The 19,970-nt window shown below is 37.6% G+C and overlaps 1 protein-coding gene across 2 annotated transcripts in view; it reads right to left on the bottom strand.

Moving 5' to 3' along the window:
- Positions 1–257: 257 nt before the first annotated feature.
- STRN (striatin) overlaps positions 258–19,970 on the bottom strand; it is a gene marked incomplete at its 3' end in the record, with an annotated part of 105,385 nt that continues 85,672 nt past the window's right edge. For both annotated transcript variants that reach the window (XM_079721544.1, XM_079721545.1), the window contains 8 exons: positions 19,300–19,475; positions 17,351–17,398; positions 16,235–16,356; positions 12,820–12,987; positions 11,018–11,158; positions 1,741–1,848; positions 515–601; positions 258–427 (listed from right to left, as the gene is read on the bottom strand). In XM_079721544.1, the coding sequence (XP_079577670.1) occupies positions 258–427; positions 515–601; positions 1,741–1,848; positions 11,018–11,158; positions 12,820–12,987; positions 16,235–16,356; positions 17,351–17,398; positions 19,300–19,475 (1,020 nt within the window). The remainder of the gene's footprint in view (positions 428–514; positions 602–1,740; positions 1,849–11,017; positions 11,159–12,819; positions 12,988–16,234; positions 16,357–17,350; positions 17,399–19,299; positions 19,476–19,970) is intronic.

The following is a 19,970-nucleotide window of genomic DNA, read 5'->3' as shown; positions in this document are numbered from 1 at the left end:
AACCTCAGAAATAAAAGCTCCTATTTTGGGAAAAATTTTAAAGTTTTCAGGCTCACAGATTCAGCTGAGCTTGCAGCAACCTGAACAAACCTTAGTTTTAGAAAACGAATTGCAAAACTATACTTTAACAAATGTTCTCTGTGCTCCTTCAGCAGAACAAAAGGGCTGGATGGGTTGACTCTTGCCCCGGTCTTCTGTATCTCTTTTGTGCAGTTGATTATTTATAAAGAGCTAGAAGGTGAAGATGATGCATTGTGTCATACAAAGACTTTAGCCAGTGCATCAGCCCCAGCACTGGCTATATAGCATTTGGATGGGTGGAAAGCTACATCATGGATTGATTCTTCAAACTTTTTCCGATGAGCTGTGAACTCTTGGATACACGTCTTACTTTCTAGGTTCCATAAACGTATTGAACAGTCATGACCTATATCAAAAGAAAAGAAATTAAGAGAAAAATTACATTAAATATAAAAATGGTAAGGATAAATAAATAATCCATAGTTGTACTTACTGCCAGACATTAAGTACAGGCCATTTGGATCAACTGCTAAACTTGTAACAGCTTCTAGGTGGGCTACCATCGAGTGGATCAGTTTGCCTTTGGAAAAAGAGATTGTTACTCTTTAGTAATAGTTTACCTTATCCTGAATACAAGCCAGCTACCTCGCTGTACTGGCTTCGCCAGTCACCCCTCTTTGTGTAGTCTCTACAACAATAGCTTTTCCAACTGCTAAAACAACACGTGTCTCCCTCCCTGCTCTGGCCATGATGGTGATGAGAAACAAAAGCTCAAATTCCGGATTATATTTTTGTCTTTCACAATATGGAAGTACAAAGTCATATTTGTACACAAATATTCCTTTAAGCCATGTTCATTAACTGAAACTCAGACATTATTCATCACTGACTTTGCGTCCTTTAGCTACAGGCAAATTATCTGTGTTGTGGAAGCAGAAGAAAATACTGAGACAATGACAAAGTAACAGAGAGAAAACCTGGCCACAATTTTGGTGGAAACAGTATATAGAAAGAGATTAAAAATGTTAAATTATTCATCACTTGTAGCTAAGCAAAGTTAGCAAAAGTCAACACATTTACAAAGCCAGTAGCAGATACTCAGGTAAATATGGCCGCTAATAGAGTGAGTTGTTCTCCCAACCAGCTCTTCATGCATTTCCTTTAGACTAGTGAAATATAAGCTAATAAAAATTGGGAAAGCCTCCATACCTCAGTGCAAATCAGTCAGGACCAAATAATCAGTATTATAATACAGAAAAAAATTAGTCCATGGAAAAACAAATAAAATAAATCAAATGACTCAGGGGTTTGCCATCTGCAACACTAAGGCTCTTCAAAAATCAAACAATTTTAAACAAAATATAACGATCATATGCATCTACTTCCAGCAAATTTCTACTTTTCCACAATATATTCAAAACAAGAGATCATTTTATTGGTATCTGAATGAATTTTTCATTGTGTTCCTAGTAATAACCTTGGCTCTAGGGCCAAAATATAACACCTATTTACTATTAAATAAACCAAGATGATTCTATATGCTATCGTGAAGACTAGTTCTTAGCAGATTTAGATGGAGTAAAAAGAAACTGATCTGGGAGAGGATTTGTGTTTCAGTGCCTATTCGCTGACTATAAAGCCACTGACAGACACCAAAATTACAGCTGGGATTTTTTTTTTTTTTTGCTTTAACAATAATCAATTTAAATAAGTTCTTACCTGTATTGTTATCGTAGAATTTGATATGCCTGTCTTCATGAGCAGTGATGCTGATGGGAAGAGTGGGATGACTGATGACTCTATTTATTTGGCAGGAAGAGTTGGCTGCTAAAAAGAAAAAATTAAAGAGCAATACAAATTTGTCAAAGCTACTATTTCTTCACACAAAAGAGAACTGAATATCACCTAAGAGATTGGAAAAGTAAATGATATGACTTTAACTTGTCTTTAGTTCATTTATTCTGCAATTGTGTTCATAATTGCGATGTTAGGAAATAAGAATTACCTGAGCAACACTCTACTGACAAATCTAGAAGTACCTGGGAATTAGAATTTCCTTTTCCACCACCTGCTATCAATGGATGCCGCCTAGAGCTTAGCCCAGAGCCACTGACATTTCTCATTCTACAGTGTTCTATGATACTTTTGCTACTTTAATAAAATTCCATTACTTTATGTAGATAATTCCCAAATTTAAATCTCAGCTCATTCTAGATACAGAGCTCTTTATCACATGGTTATCATCTAAAGATAAACATGACAAAGAGAATTTTTAACTCTTTAATCTTCTCTTTCTCATAATAGAAATGGTCATTTGACAGTCTACCATGTTTGGAATCTGAAAATAGGATCTTAATAGTATTTTTTGCACACTATTTAATAGTGTTCAAAGAGATCTTAATTATACACACAATGAGACAGGCAGGCCACATGTCATTAGGCTCATAACACAGTGAATGAACCAAGGTCTAGAAAACATCTGTGACTTCCCCAAAATCATGGTAACAAAGCTAGTACCTATTCTAATTTCTATCTCTATCCCAACTAGATGACTCACGCAAATCAGGCAACTGCCAAAATTGCTACCTAAACTATCACAAGTTCTTCCTGACAGCCTTTTATGAAATGGAAATCAATTATTAAGAACTTAAGTTTAATTAGTGATTTTTGTTACAATACTTTTTACAAGAAAAAAGGGAAAATCTACACAAAGATAACACTAATTTAAGATATGTCAAAGTTAAAAAATAATTATTATACCATGGTCTTGGGAGAAGAAGGGATGTCCTTATAAAGTACATTATTGGGACAACTGGCAAATTTGAGTGTAAACAATAACAGCATGTGTCATTGTCAAATTTCCTGATTTTGATAATGTAATGTGCTGTCAGAGAATGTCCTTATTCTTAGGAATTACATGCTAAAGGATCTAGGGGTATAGGTAATATAACGTCTCTTAAATGGCTCAGAATTTTAAATTATACACATACACAGAGAATGATAAAGTAAATGTGACAAATATGGCAAAATGTTAAAAACTGGTGAATCTGGGTGAAGGTTAACCAAGAATTCTTGTACTGTTTTTGAAACTTTTCTTTAAATTTAAAATTATTTCAAAAATAAAGAGTTCCTAAAATTTTTTAAATCTTAGAATAGGTATCATGAAGTTACACTCATAATAGAAAATATAGTGATGCATAGCTAAAAATAGCTCCAATATTAGTCTACTCTATTAGATTTTCATGTGGTACCTAGAAATATGACATTTTAAAAGCTGAAGGTAGTCTTTTTCCAATGCTAATGGCAGGTGGCCACCCAGCCTGTTATCTAAGTGCACAACAAAAAGTCACTTGACCATGTGGAGTAAGCTCTGGGTCAGTTATATTCATTTTAAATGGTCCTAAACAAAGAGTTTAGATTAAAAATTCAGCCTATGGATATTTTTTCCATAGGTCAGAGATAACACACCACTGACCAATATCTGCTGTAAGGTCTAGCAGGAGAATAACAACAAAATACAAATACTTTTAAGTAAAGTATCCGATATATTTTGGGAGAGAAGTTTCTGAGAATATCTTCAATTACTTTGAGATCTAGAAAAGAAGCATGATAGAAATCAGACAAAAGAAAGATCTTATTTAGTAATACTTTTTAAGGAAATTTCTCCAGGTGATGGTAAATCAGACAAGTAAAAGTAAGCAAAATACAAAGAACACTAGAAATAAACTGTAGGTCTACTAGCCATCATTCTAACAATGAGTCTAAAAGAATCCTCCAAATATTTACATTCAGCTTATGACCTAAAAATAGTTTACCTTTCCAATGGGTTCACAAGTACCCAATTGCCTGCTTCAACTACCTTTGACTTAATCATAGTCAAATCACCACTGCCATCAATAAGAAGAAAGGTAATTTATTCTGATTCTAACAACAAACATCTTTCATCCTTTTAAACTATACGAAATTCACTTTTACCTTAAAACATGTTTGGTCTGAACTTTAATTTAAAAAAACACCTGCTAAATTCCAGAATACAATAACATAGTCAAATATAAACAGCTGAGGGAGTCACAGTAAAAAGAAATAAATGTGCTTTATATAACTCTAAAGTAATCAAACTGATAACTTAGGAAATGTCAGGACATATTATTATAACTCGAAATAGTTATCAATAATTCCAACAATGCTGCCTTTGCTCAAAACATTCTCGCATTCTTCTTTAGAAAATGCTTCTAGTATCAGGCGAAAAGTCATATGACTTTACAGTTATACATCGTGAGGGAGAAATGGAATTGCCTAGTTTAGCTTATCCATCTCACTCACTGACTTGAGACCTTATTAATTTGTAGCAGTCATTAAAATCAACATTTACGTTGAGGACGTTCAAAGAATTGACCATACTCTCTGAAGGTAATTTGAAAAATGTTCATATCCTTCTTAATTTCATATTGGCTTTTTATTTTATTACAGTAGCTTTAGGTCATATATCTAAGCATGATTTTAAATTTACTAAGAGAGGGCGAAGTCAAGAGGGCATACTAGGAGGACGTGGAATTTGCATCTCCTCACAACTAGGGCACCTACCAGGCACTGGTGGGGGACCATGGACACCTAAGGGGATGGGAGGAACTCCCAGTGACCTGGTAGGATGTGGGGCTTTGCGGGGAGTGAAGGGGGAGAAGTGGAGGCAGGACGGGACTGGCCCCCGCTGAGGGATGGATGGGGGGAGGGGAAGGGATCCCATGCCGAAGGGAGAAATTGGGGAACCATTGGGAGGGCAGAGGATCTATACAGATTGCCAACAAACACATGAAAAGATGCTCAACATCACTAATCATTAGAGAAATGCAAATCAAAACTACAATGAGGTATCACCTCACACTGGTCAGAACGGCCATCATCAAACAATCTACAAACAATAAATGCTGGAGAGGGTGTGGAGACAAGGGAACCCTCTTGCACTGTTGGTGGGAATGTAAATTGATAGAGCCACTATGGAGAACAGTAGGGAGGTTCCTTAAAAAACTAAAAATAGAACTACCATATGACCCAGCAATCCCACTACTGGGCATATACCCTGAGAAAACCATAATTCAAAAAGTGTCAGGTACCACAATGTTTACTGCAGCTCTATTTACAATAGCCAGGACATGGAAGCAACCTAAGTGTCCATCGACAGGTGAATGGAAAAAGAAGATGTGGCACATATATACAATGGAATATTACTCAGCCATAAGAAGAAACAAAATTGAGTTATTTGTAGTGAGGTGGATGGACCTAGAGTCTGTCATATAGAGTGAAGTAAGTCAGAAAGAGAAAAACAAATACTGTATGCTAACACATATATATGGATTCTTTTTTTTTTTTTTTTTTTTCTGTACGCGGGCCTCTCACTGCTGTGGCCTCTCCCGTTGCAGAGCACAGGCTCCGGACGCGCAGGCCCAGCGGCCATGGCTCACGGGCCCAGCCGCTCCGCGGCACGTGGGATCCTCCCGGACCGGGACGCGAACCCGCGTCCCCTGCATCGGCAGGCGGACTCCCAACCACTGCGCCACCAGGGAAGCCCCTATATGGATTCTTAAAGAAAAACTGGTCATGAAGAACCTAGGGGCAGGACAGGAATAAAGACGCGGACCTACAACAGAATGGACCTGAGGACACAGGGAGGGGGAAGGGTAAGCTGGGATGAAGTGAGAGAGTGGCATGGACATATATACACTACCAAACATAAAATAGATAGCTAGTGGGAAGCAGCCGCATAGCACAGGGAGATCAGCTAGGTGCTTTGTGACCACCTAGAGGGGTGGGATAGGGAGGGTGGGAGGGAAGGAGATGCAAGAGGGAAGAGATATGGGAACATATGTATATGTATAGCTGATTCACTTTGTTATAAAGCAGAAACGAACACACCATTGTAAAGCAATTATACTCCAATAAAGATGTTAAAAAAAAGATTCTGTAGAAATATATTTAATTACATGGAAAGGTATTCTTACTGTACTAAGTGAATAAAAAAAAATCTACAAACAATAAATGCTGGAGAGGGTGTGGAGAAAAGGGAACCCTCTTGCACTGTTGGTGGGAATGTAAATTGATACAGCCACTATGGAGAACAGTATGAAGGTTCCTTTAAAAACTAAAAATAGAACTACCATATGACCCAGCAATCCTACTACTGGGCATATTCCCTGAGAAAAACATAATTCAAAAAGAGTCATGGGGCTTCCCTGGTGGCGTGGTGGTTGGGAGTCCGCCTGCCGATGCAGGGGACGCGGGTTCGTGCCCCGGTCTGGGGGGATCCCGCATGCCGCGGAGCAGCTGGGCCCGTGAGCCATGGCCGCTGAGCCTGCGCGTCCAGAGCCTGTGCTCCGCAACGGGAGAGGCCACAGCAGTGAGAGGCCCGCGTACCGCAAAAAAAAAAAAAAAAAAAAAAAGAGTCATGTACCACAAAGTTCATTGCAGCTCTATTTACAATAGCCAGGACATGGAAGCACCAATGGTAAAGAAGATGTGGCACATATATACAGTGGAATATTAGCCATAAAAAGAAACGAAATTGAGTTATTTGTAGTGAGGTGGATGGACCTAGAGTCTGTCATACAGAGTGAAGTAAGTCGGAAAGAGAAAAACAAATACTGTATGCTAACAAATATACATGGCATCTAAAAAAAAAATGGTTCTGAAGAACCTAGGGGCAGGACAGGAATAAAGACGCAGATGTAGAGAATGGACTTGAGCACAAGGGGATGGGGAAGGGTAAGCTGGGACGAAGTGAGAGAGCAGCAATGACATTTGCACACTACCAAGTGTAAAATAGATAGCTAGTGGGAAGCAGCCGCATAGCACAGGGAGATCAGTTCAGTGCTTTGTGACCACCTGCGGGGGGGATAGGGAAGGTGGGAGGGAGACACAAGAGGGAGGGGATATGGGGATGTATGTATACATATAGCTGATTCACTTTTTGATACAGCAGAATCTAACACACCATTGTAAAGCAATTATACCCTAATAAAGATGTTGAAAAAAATAAAAAAATTAAAAATACAAAAGAGAAGTTCATAGTCACTGAAAAAAAAAAACTTTATACTGATAATATTCCTCTGGGCTCAGCCCATAACAATGTATTTCCTGTTGCCATGACATCAGTGGTCACCATTACAATCCCCAGGATTCTGTGAAGTCGCGCGCGCGTGCGCGCGCGCGTGCGAGAGAGAGATAGGACAGTAGTTTTTCTTTCTTATTTCCCTTCTTTTTCCAATTCTTTCCTTCTTTTATCTCAAAGAAACACCAAAAGAAAAGTGCAAGCCAAACAGGCAAGGGAGGCAGGGGAAATCTTTGCCTTTTCTCCATATGTTAGCTCCTAAGGATGCACCAGGCTCCTTGAAGATGTGCCCTGAGTCAAGCTATCTGGACTGAACACTCTTGGTTGCCTAAGCAGAACACCTGCTTCCCTGCTTCCTCCTTCATAACACAACCCAACTTGGTAAATGGAATAAATGTAGCCAGAGGGTTCAAAGGAAGCTGGTCCATCCCCAGCTCCTGGGGAGGATCCCAATTCCAAGTCTATGCCAAGGATGTTTTTTTGTGTGTGTGCGTGTGTGTATGTGTGTGTGTAGTGTCCCCCTTGCTGGTGATTGCTTCAGGACCGCAGGCTTGAGCCCATCATCACAGGGCTCTCTCCAGTTGATTGTGACTATTCAAGGGTGGGCTGTGTCCCAAGATGTATCAAGCAGACAGGAAGGAAAAAGTTGAATCGTATGTTTTTCAGGGTGAGGTCGCCTCTCTTGTTGGAAATGAACAAGGGAGCAGGTTGTTCCAGGTATGCTGGCAGCCATGTTGTGACCACAGGGCAAGTTAGTCTGAGGAAAAAGCCAGCACACAAAGGAGGAAGGCAGCCAGATGAATCAGAGAAATGGAGCTGGAGCTCTGATTGTCTTGTGCCTAGAGGTCAGTGCTTTGTGATGACCTAGAGGGGTGGGACAGGGAGGATGGGAGGGAGGCTCAAGAGGGAAGGGATATGAGGACACATGTATGCATATGGCTGATTCACTTTGTTGTGCAACAGAAAATAACACGGTATTGTGAAGCAATTATACTCCAATAAAGACCTATTAAAAAAAGTATTTAGACATTAAAAAAAATAAAAAATAAAAAAATAAAATAAGCTACAAGGATATATCGTACAACATGAGGAATACAGCCAATATTTTATAATAACTATAAATGGAGTATAACCTTTAAAAATTGTGAATGACAATACTGTACACCTATAACATATAATATTGTACAGCAACTATTCTTTCAAAAAGTAAAATTATGAGAAATGAACAACAGATTTATTTTATACAGGCCTATCTCATTTTATTGTGCTTTGCAGATATTGTGTTGTTTTACAAATTGAAGGTCTGTGGCAACCCTGTATTTAGCAAGTCTATTGGTTCCATTTTTTCAATAGAATTTGTTCACTTCATGTCTATGTCACAGTTTGGTGATTCTCGCAACATTTCAAACTTTTTCATTATTAATATTTGTTATGGTGATCTGTGGTCCCTGATCTTTGATATTACTAATGTATTTGTTTTGGGGTGCCATGAACTGCACCCATATAAGATGGTGAACTTGATAAATGTTGTGTGTATTCTGACTGCTCCACCGACCAGCTGTAACCCCATCTCTCTCCTCCTTGGGCCTTCCTAGTCTCTGAGGCACAACAATATTGAAATTAGGCCAATCAGTAACCCTACAATGACCAAGTGCTCAAGTGAAAGGAAGAGTTGCACACTTCTCACTTTAAATTAAAAGCCAGGAATGGTTAAGCTTAGCGAGGAAGGCATGTGGAAAGGATAAGCCAAAAGCTAGGCCTCTTGCTCCAGTTAGCCAAAAGTTGTGAATGCAGAGGAAAAGTTCTTGAAGGAAATTGAAAGTGCTATTCCAGTGAACACATGAATGATAAGAAAGCAAAACAGTATGGAGAAAGTCTTAGTGGGCTGGATAGAAAATCAAACCAGCCACAACATTCCCTTAAGCCAAAGCCTAATCCAGAGCAAGGTCCTAACTCTCTTCAATTCTATGAAGGCTGAGAGAGGTTAGGAAGCTGCAGAAGAAAAGTCTGAAGCTAGCAGAGGTTGGTTTGTGAGATTTAAGGAAAGAAGTACTATCTCTGTAACATCAAAGTGCAAAGTGAAGCAGCAAGTGCTGATATAGAAGCTGTAGCAAGTTACTTAGAAGATCTAGCTAAGATAATGAATAAAGGTGGCTGCACTAAACAACAGATTTTCAATGTAGATGAAACAGCCTTCTATTGGAAGAAGATGCCACCTAGGACTTTCATAGCTAGAGGGAAGTCATGCCTGGCTTCGAAGCCTCAAAGAACAGGCTGACTCTCTTGTTAGGTGCTAACGCAGCTGGTGACTCGAAGGTGAAGCCAATGTTCATTTACCATTCTGAAGATCCTATGGCCCTTAAGAATTATGCTAAATCTACTCTGCCTGTGCTTTATAAAGGGAAAAACAAAGCCTGGATGACAGCATATCTGTTTATTACATGGTTTACTGAATATTATAAGCCCACTCTTGAGACCTGCTGCTCAGAAAAAAAGATTCCTTTCAAAATATTACTGTTCACTGACAATGCACCTGGTCACCCAAGAGCTCTAATGAAGATGTACAGTGAGATTCATGTTTTTTTCATGCCTGCTAACACAACCTCCATTCCACAGCCCATGGATCAAGGAGTAATTTCGACTTTCAAGTCTTATTATTTAAGAAATACATTTCGTAAGGCTACAGCTGCCATAGCTAGTGATTTCTCTGATGGATCTGGGCAAAGCCAACTGAAAACCTCCTGGAAAGGATTTACCATTCCAGATGCCATTAAGAACATTTGTGATTCATGGGAAGAGGTCAAAATGTCAACATGAACAGGAGTTTGGAATAGGTTAGTTCCAACCCTCATGGATGACTTTGAGGGGTTCAAGACTTCAGTGAAGGAAGTAACTTCAGGTGTGGTGGAAATAGCACAAGAACTAGAATTAGAAGTGGAGCCTGAAGACATGACTGAATTGCTGTAATCTCATGATAAAACTTGAATGGATGAGGAGTTGCTTCTTATGAATGAGCAAAGAAAGTGGTTTCTTGAGATAGAATCTACTCCTGGTGAGGCTGCTGTGAAGACTGTTGAAATGACAACAAAGGATTACATAATTACAAACTTGTTGATCCAACAGCGGTGGGGTTTGAGAGGATTGATTCCCATTTCAAGAGAAGTTCTACTGTGGGTAGAATGCTATCAAACATCAACGCATGCTACAGAGAAGTTGTTCATGAAAGGAAGAGTCAGTCGATGCGGCAAACTTCACTGCTGTCTTACTTTAAGAAATTACCACAGTCACCCAACCTTCAGCAACCACCCGCTGATCAGTCAGCAGCCATCAACATCATGGCGAGACCCTCCCCCAGCAAAAAGATCATGACTCACTGAAGGCTCAGATGGTGGTTAGCATTTTTCAGCAAGAAAGTACTTTTAAATTAAGATATGTACACACTTAACAGTCTGTAGTATAGTGTAAACATTACTCTTATATGCACTGGGAAGGCAAAAACGTCATGTGACTCACTCTGTTGCAATATTTGCTTTATTTCAAAGGTCTGAAACTGAACCCACAAAAACTCCAAGATATGCCTGTATTCAGAATAAATATTATTGCCTTCAAATAGAATTGAAAACTAAGCATTTGGTATAAAATTAAACTTGACTTCTCTTTAGAATAGCTCAAATGCTACTTCAAACAGTATAGTTATACATGTGAATAAACTTAACCTAAAGACTTAAAATCAACTGTAAATCATTATATCCTTCTAATAACTGTATTATATGATTTTGAGGCAGAACACTTTATAATGACAAGTGTTTTTCATAGTTGACTCTAGTAGTTATAATTCTGATAACGTTTAAAAAATTGATCCAAACACAGACTACTTAAAATTGGTATACATACTTGAATCTAGGTTGGATTCTAAAGTGAGAATGCGTTGTTGTGTTTCCATGTTAAAGATGCTTGTGTATCCTTTGCTGAATGATGCTACCATATGGCTCGGGTCACTGCTCACTAGATCCACAGAGGCAGGGATTCCCAATTCTAAGAGTCAGAACATATTAGAAGAGAATGGCAGTTAGAGGGTCTACTTCACAATGTGCTTAGAATATAGCAAAACAAACGGTGGTATAAGAAGTAAATAAGGCTCAACATTAGAATAAGAATTAGCTCATAGTCATTCAGTGCAGATTGTTTCTTCCGTTACTCTTAGTCCTAGTCTATTTTATCATCCTTACTTGTTTACCACATCTTCTACCAGTCACTCACAGCTACTGTATTCATTGAATCCAAGCCTTTATTTAGAAATAAATGGAAAACATATGGACTACAAGTTTTTCTGCTTCCACCTCAAATCAACCTGGGGTTTAGAGGGGCATCACAGAAATTCTTCATTTTAAAAGCCCATCTCTTAATAGGAATTCTAACTCTCTAAAAGTATGGAATTTAAGAAGTAGAAACTCAAATTGTTATTTATTGGTAGAGTTATGCAAATATCAAATGCAGGCAACTCATCAAAACCTAGGCACAAGTTATGGCAGCTCAAGAATAAAGAAGGTATTTTTATTTATCATCTAGAATAGGGTAAAACTTGGAACTTATTTATCAACACACAAAAAAATAATTCTATGTATATGTGAATATAATCTGATTTTAAAAATCTGGTTCAAAATCTAAGTAAGCTAACAGTTCAAAAATGTGTATCTTCCAGAAGGTACATTAACGGCCAATGAGCACACAAAAAAGGTGCTCAGAATAATTAGCCGCCAAGGAAATACAAATTAAAATCACAATGAAATACTGCTACACACCCACCAAAATGGCTAAAATTAAATACATCCTCAACACCAAATGTTTGTAATTAAGGATACAGAGCAACTGGAATTCTCACACATTGCAGTCAGTGGTGTAACATGGAACAACTACTTTCAAAGAAAGTTTGGCAATTTCACATAAAGTTAAAACACACAATTCTAATTCTAAAGCCCAGAAATTCTATTTCCAGGTCTTTACCTGCCTGTGATTTAAAAAAAAAAAAAAAAGTTCACAGCAGCTTTGTTCATAATAGGAAAAAATGGAAACAACCCGAATGTTCATGAAGAGGTAAATGATAAACAGTGGTTTAAGGAAATACTTACTACTAAACAATAAAAATAAATTATTAAAGCTTATTACCACATGGATGAATCACAAGAACACTACATTGAGAGGTAAACGTCAGACACAAAAAGAGCACTCATTGTATGATTTCATTTATGTTAAGTTTAAGAATAGACAAAACTAATTGATAATGAAAGAAATCACAACAGTGGGTACCACTGGTTAGGAGTGGGGAAGGGGGATGACTGGGAAGAACACAAAGAAACCTTAGGGCAGTGAAGGAAATGTTCCATCTTGATAGGTGCAAGAGTTTTATGTATTTGTCAAACTCATGAAAATGTACCCTTAATATCTGTTTTTTACTGTATAGAAATTATATCTCAATTTTTAAAAATTCAAAAAAGGCATGCTATTTCACCAAACAGCATGCTTTTTAAACTTACACATACTAAGTTGGAAATTCAAGCAAATATATTTTTACTGCTTAAAAACAACCTTCAAATTAAATTTAAACAGTAAGAGTTTGTAGAATCATTTATTTATTTGGTTTTTTTTAGAATAATTTTATAAAACACTGAGTAAAATAAGGGAAAAAAAGTATGTACCTTGATTATCATTAAATACACTCAGGGCTGGAGCAGCCTCGGTTGTATTCCATAAACGGAGAGTGCCATCTGCTGAACAGGACAACAAACGCTGGTGTGCTGCGCTGTAAGCCAAACCCCAGACTGCATCGGTGTGGCCTAGGAGAGGGCCTCTTAAAACAGAAGGATCTATAAGAACAGCAAGAATGCAGGGAAAAAAGCACAAATCATAAAGGTACTCAGATACCAAAGGAAAGTAAAATATACAAAACAAAAAGTATAAAATACACCTCCTAGTTTCTATTTTTCTTCTGAAATGTGGCAAAAACAGGCTTGGAAACATGCAAATGTAGGGTTTAAAATGTCTAAATTAAAATTTTAAAGTACATATATTTCTCCTTAAAAAAATTACATATTTCCTTCTCCCTCCCTTTTTTCTTTCCACTTGTCTTGATTTTTTTAAAAAGCATGTTAACATAAACCATTTGAATTTAATCTACTTTCAGAGAAACCACAACTCACATTCCCCGAGGAAGTGAACAGAGACCCTTTCCCTCCTCTGATGTCCTTCAGCACTTTGGATACACTCTTCAGGCCATTTGTGCTATGAATGGCAGTCATTCTTGGGAGCAAGAGGCCTCTGTCATCCCTAATGGACGTGAACTGAGACCTACAGGAATCCCTAAATGCTCAAACAGCAAGATGTGACACATGAATGATGTGCATATGGGGGAGGGGCAAGGAGAAGGCAGGGGAGGGGGTTTGCTTAGCACTGTTTCCTGATAAAAGCCAACTTGGAAATTTTACTTGTTAACCCTCACAATGAGTCTATGAAGTGGTACTTTCAAGATGGCTCACAGATGTTAGATTTAAAATGTCAGTGGTGTTATCTGTCCTATATCCTCTCTTAAGTCATACCATAAAATATTTATTGAAGATATACTATGTAGTAGGCACTATGCTAGATGCAGCAGCCATGCAGATGATCAAGACACAGTACCATCCTTGTCTTCAAAAGACAATGTGGTAAGTACAATAGTGACAGATATCAGTTACCATGGAGACTGACTGGGATGAATGAAAGCTTCTTGGAGAGAATGACACCTAGAGTACAGATGTTGGCCAGTCAAAGGACAGAGGGAAGGCATTCCTGGCAAAGGAGGCAGCTCCTACAAAATCACAGAAGGAAAAATAGCATGCTATGTGAGGAAATTTGTAAGAAAGTCAGTATTACTGGACTGTGAAATTTGAGGCAAGAAGTGGAAGAGATGTGAGTGGCTAGTTTATGGTGGGATTTCTATGACGTATTAAAGAAATTATCCTAAAAGCAATAGGGAACCACTGAAGGGTTTCCCAGGAGAAGCAGGGTGAAGTAAGTATTTAATAAGGTAACTTTGATTATAGTGTAGAAGACAGATTGGAAAGAATCAAGATGAAGGCAAGGGGACTGTTTCAGAAGACTGGGAGAGTGAAGATGAAGACCCAAACGAGGACAGTGATAAAAGGACCAGAGCAGGAGTAAATTCAAGAAATATTTAGGGGGAGATAATTAATAAGGTATAGATAGTAAAATGGTACAAGGAATCAAGGATAACTCTTAGGTTTCTCGTTTGGATAATTCTGGTAGTGCCACCAACTGATAAAGAATACATGGAAAGGGAATTCCCTGGCAGTCCAGTGGTTAGGACTCGGCGTTCTCACTTCGATCCCTGGTCGGGGAACTAAGGTCCCGCAAGCCACGCGATGCCACCCCTGCCCTCCCAAAATATATATATATGGAAGAAGAAACAGTGCTTGTAGGGATTTATGTACAATGAGACAGCCACTTTGAGATGTTCTGTAGGTAGTCTGAAGCCTAAAGAAGAGATTTATGAGTCAATAGCATATAAAACCACAAAGTGGAATTCAATCTACCAAAGAAGATGTGTGCAATGCAAAGAATGAGTTAGGGTCTGGCCTCAATAAATGTTAATATTTAAGGTGAGAAAAATAAAAGGAGTTTATGATGGACAGGGAATAGAAACTGTCATAGAGTTAAGTGTCAAAAAAGCCTATAGTGAACAGATTTCAAAAAGGACGGAGTGGTCCACAGTTTCAGATAGCCAGTATATCCAGTAAAATAAGGACTGTAAAATACCCCTTGGATCAGCCAAATTAGGTAGATACTGATATCTTGTTATATTTAAGTGGAACAGCCAGAAGGTAGAATGCAGAGGGATCATGCACAGGGAAAGGACATGAAATTAGTAACTAGTAATTGTGTTTCCTAGACAATATCACCAAAGAGACACAGGAATGAAAGAAATGAAGGAAAGAGAGACTAAACAAAAGCCAGAGAGTCAGAAAAGGCTTCTCCTTGCCCAGGATGGGAGACACCTGAATTTACTTACATGCTGAGGGGATGGAAAGAGAACAAAGAGGGTAAAGCTTCAGATGAGGGCAAGAGAGAGCAGAAGAGAAAGAGTCAGCCAGAAACAGAGAAGAAGAATGATATTAGAGTGAAGTCTCAAAGGAAACAGGAGAACGAGGTCAAGAGCAAAGGGGAAGCGTTGGCTTATCACTACAGAATGAGGTCACCGATATCTGGTACAGGGATAAAGTAAGTAAGGAAAAGCATGAGACAGATAAATCTGTAAGAGAATTGTGGAGGGAGAGGGGGTACTACCCTTCACAAAATATACGTTAAATGCTTATTAAATAAATGTTAGAAGAAACTTTTAGTTACTGAATTTCTTATCTTTACTTAGGTTTATTAGTAAAATTAATTCAATGATAACAAAAATAAAATATGGTTTTATGACATACTTGACACTTCATACCATTCTAGAATTTAAGGAGAATTTTAAGAGGAAACCAAAATAGTTCCTAAACAGTTTTTGCAAGGGAATTTATGATCATATCTAGTGATAGATTATAATACAGTTTTTTGTTTCATGGTGCTGTTCCCAAATCTAAAGGGCACTTCTTAATTTTTTAAGGCCTTTTAAATATTTTGGCGCCATACACTTTAAAAATCATTAGCCTCTATACCCTCCAATAACTGATCAAGAAGATGATGCCACCATTCATTTTCCTTCAAAGTTATTTGTCAAGAATAGTGACAAAATATGATTACAGATTAGTAATAATGTATCAAGTACTGTACAGATGCCTACAATGAAGAAAACAATTGTCAATCAAGCCAGCATTTCCAATCAGTAAGACTTCTGGGGGTGGAAACTGTTTTCTTGGGAAAAATACGTTGTTTTCTCTTTTCTTTTAGCATTATGTATATCAAATTGATTCCCAAATATAGGAGTCCTTTTTAACAAAATAAATATATGGTTCCCTTTTACCAATTTATTTTCAAAAAATCTCATTTTATCCTTATATATGCTATGTAAAATGCATAAAAAGAAAATATTTTATTCTTTCATATCTTTGGGGAATCACATACCGTAAGAGTCATAGGGATCGATGTTGGGGTTGGTGGTGTTCCAGCCCTGGATCAGTCCGTCAGTCCCGCCACTATAGCACTGCTCACCATTGCTGCTCATTACCACACAAAGCACTGGACCTCTGGGAAGGAAAATCAATTTCTATTCTCAAAAATCTATCTGATAATAGGACTTGTTAAAAATAAGAATGCTTAATTATTCAAAAGGCTTTCTCTTTTTCTGCTTTGGATAACAAATAAAAAACTATCAAAGCATTATTCATTTTTCTTCCTCTGCTAAACCAGTGGCTGGTAAACTACGGCCTATGGACCAAATCCAACCAGTGGGCTGCTTTCGTACAGTCCTCAAGCATTTATGGCTTTTACATCTTTTAAAGGGTTGTAATACAAAACCAAACTAAAAACAAGACTGTACAACATTAAATATGCAGCCAGCAAAGCCTAAAAACATTTACTAACTGGCCCTTTATTTATAAAAAGTATGCCAATCTCTGTGCTAAATCAAGTGAACAGGTACATTCCTTAAACTTAAATGGAAACAGGAAAAGCGTGCAACATGTGATCACAATAAAAAAAAGTCTCAGATATTTTTAAGGAAAAAAGATCAGGATTTCCCATGGTTAAACTTAATTGCCTCAACTTCATTGTAAGAGATATATATACATCATCTACACATCATGCAAATAAAATCTAATTTCAGCAAGGATCCCAATTTGGTAGTGATAAACTTGTCTCTAGCATTACATTATCTGCCAGTTTCTTTTACATTTACAAAAAACACTACTAAATACAAAAAATACATAACACAAATACATACGTGAAAGAAAAGAAAATGTGCTAATTAGGCTGATTTACAATGATGTTGAATTTTTTTTTTTTTTTTTTGCTGTACACGGGCCTCTCACTGTTGTGGCCTCTCCCCTTGCGGAGCACAGGCTCCAGACGTGCAGGCCCAGCGGCCATGGCTCACGGGCCCAGCCGCTCTGCGGCACGTGGGATCCTCCTGGACCGGGGCACGAACCTGCGTCCCCTGCACCGGCAGGCGGACTCTCAACCACTGCGCCACCAGGGAAGCCCATGATGTTGATTTAACACAAAGAAAAAGCACATACTTACTTATGAGCTCTGAATGTATAGATAGGCTCCACATCAAGAGAAGTGCTCCTAAATCAGAGAGAGGAGGACTTTTACCACTCTGAGTTTTCAGTAGTAAACAGTATGACAATGTATGTCACAAAATTGCCCCTAGAAATACCAACACTATGATAATATACCATTCTCAACCCCAGGACACAAGAAAGCTTACTTAACACGGATCACATATATTTGTGACTTCAAGAAACAAAATTCTTGTTTAGTAACAATACCTTGTTACAGCACTTTTAGCATTGTCCTAATCTATTTGACTAAAGGAGGAGATAGCCTCACTCAGGGGAAAAAACATGGGTTTGAAGAGAGAAATTTCTGGATTCAATTTCCAATTCTGTCACTAATTGGCTAACTTTAGGCAAATTATTTAATCTTTTGGAACTCCAGATTCCTCTATGTTTAAAATAAAACAGAAAAATAGGGATAACACCAAATATTCACAGGATTAAATGAGATTCTACATGGTAAAAGAGCCTAGGACAGAACCATACACATAGTAGAATTTCAATCAAAAGTACTTTAATTTCCTTGCATTTGCATAAAGGTTAACATGCCTGTCCTTAATACTTACAGAAACTGTCCAAATCATCAGATTATTCATTACTCAGAACACTGAGTATATGGGTACTCTACAGGGCCTAATACTGGCCATGACTGATAATGGAAACTCGATTTAAAATCAGACTGCATTGTAATTTTTTTTATAGGCATATGATATCTCTCCTCATTACCAAAGTTTTAAGTTCAAAGGTAAACAGGCTACTGTTACTTGCAATGTGAAGATGTTGTTACTAAGCTATCACCAGCAAAAAATTTATTTCAATATTTTTCTAAATTTTAGTCAAGAATATATGATGAAAAAAAAAAAGAATATATGATGAGACATTCACATTCTCTGGTCCAATATGATGTCCACTGTGACTAAAGAACTTGAAAGACAAAAGGCACAATTTATAACCAAGAAATACTTCTTCTCTGCTGAAGACACCTGATCTACATGAGGATTCACTTGGTTTTAAGCAAGATCTGGTTGGGCTATCTGATGAATCAAGTATTTTATCTAGTTTATATATGACTCACAGCAGGAATGTCATTGATCTCTTTTAAATTGGGCAATAGATATTCTCTACCAGTAGTAAAACTTCCATAATCTCCTCCATTTGATGTTCATTTCTACTCTTTAATAAAAGAGGTGTCAAACACTGTAGAAGGGCCCTTGCTGGCAGATGCTGGGTTCTGGACCATGTGACCCAAGGAAAAAAGGAGAGGAGTTCCAATAAGGACCCCACCAAGTGGGATCAGGACTAGCGTGGTGACTGATAAAAGGGATTTATACCAACTCATGTCTGTCCATGCTTAGAGAGGAACCAAGAGGCCAAGGCAAGTATTAGTGGTTAAATGAGAGCAACAACAGTGTCTTTCAGTCTAGACATTTTGGTCAAGGTCAAAAGAAAAGACCAAAGAGAGGTCTCTCACCTCTCCCTGTCCCCCTATCCCCCATCAGCCTTCCCTCCCTCCCACTCCATAAGTCCAAACCTAGTAAACAACAGGACAAGCTTGGGGTGCAGGTTTGATGATTTTAAACATGCACATACTTGTATACAACACCAGCAGAAACCTTCAGTGCAGATAAAGAGCTCCCCAAATGTGATAGTTATTTAAAACACTATATAAAGATTACAATCAGCATTCACAAACCATCAGATAATACCAATTCTCCCTAAGGGTCAGTTTTCCAACCTAAATTAGCTTGTGAGTATGAAGGGAAAAACACCCTAAATTATGTGACATGGTAAAGAAGAAAGAATTAGAAGAGATATTTGGGGAACTTAACAGCAAATGATAAAGTAAGCATTTTTCTTCTGAAAAACTATTAATTAAAATATTTAAATACAGTTAAAGGAGAATATTCTCACTTTTTGGCTGGGGCTGTTTTCTGCAAATTCCACATTTTTAACGTGTGATCCTCTGATGCTGTTATCAAAACAGGCTCAATGGGGTGGAAAGCAAGGGCTCTAATGCCATCAAAGTGACTTCTTAATGTAAACTTAGGGTTCCATGTCTTCCTCAATGCATCTTTATTGTTTGCTATCTATTAAAGAAACAAAAGAAAAATACCAATACATTTAGTTCAGGATAGGAAAAAAACTATATTTCAACATTAATTCTTACTGATTTGTCATCAAACCATCACATTTTGCAACTTTCAAAACAATATAATTTTTAAACATAACCAAATCAATAGGCAAAATTAGCAATATGTTAGCAATGGTTTTCTCTGAAGAAATATGAACGCTATAATAAGAAAACAGGCAACGTAATTCAATACAGAAAGAGGATCAAATAATAACATAAAATAGATCTTCACTAAGATGATTTTTTTAAAAGACAAGTAATTTCAACCTAAATTATAGAATAGAAACTAATTTTGGGTAAGAGTTGAAAAACTAAGTTATCTTTAAACCTGTTAACATTACAGAATATGATGATACTTTTGAAATTTTCAATGCTTTCTGACAAAAGCTAAATTTTCTTCAAATTGGTAACAGTTTATAAACCAGAAATATAAAATGTTAAAACTGGAAGA

Source organism: Hyperoodon ampullatus (assembly GCF_949752795.1).
Source record: "Hyperoodon ampullatus genome assembly, chromosome: 15".
In the NCBI taxonomy this organism is placed as follows: Eukaryota; Metazoa; Chordata; class Mammalia; order Artiodactyla; family Ziphiidae; genus Hyperoodon; species Hyperoodon ampullatus.
The sequence above is the reverse complement of the archived record's forward strand: the minus strand, read 5'-3'. Positions and strand labels throughout refer to the sequence as shown.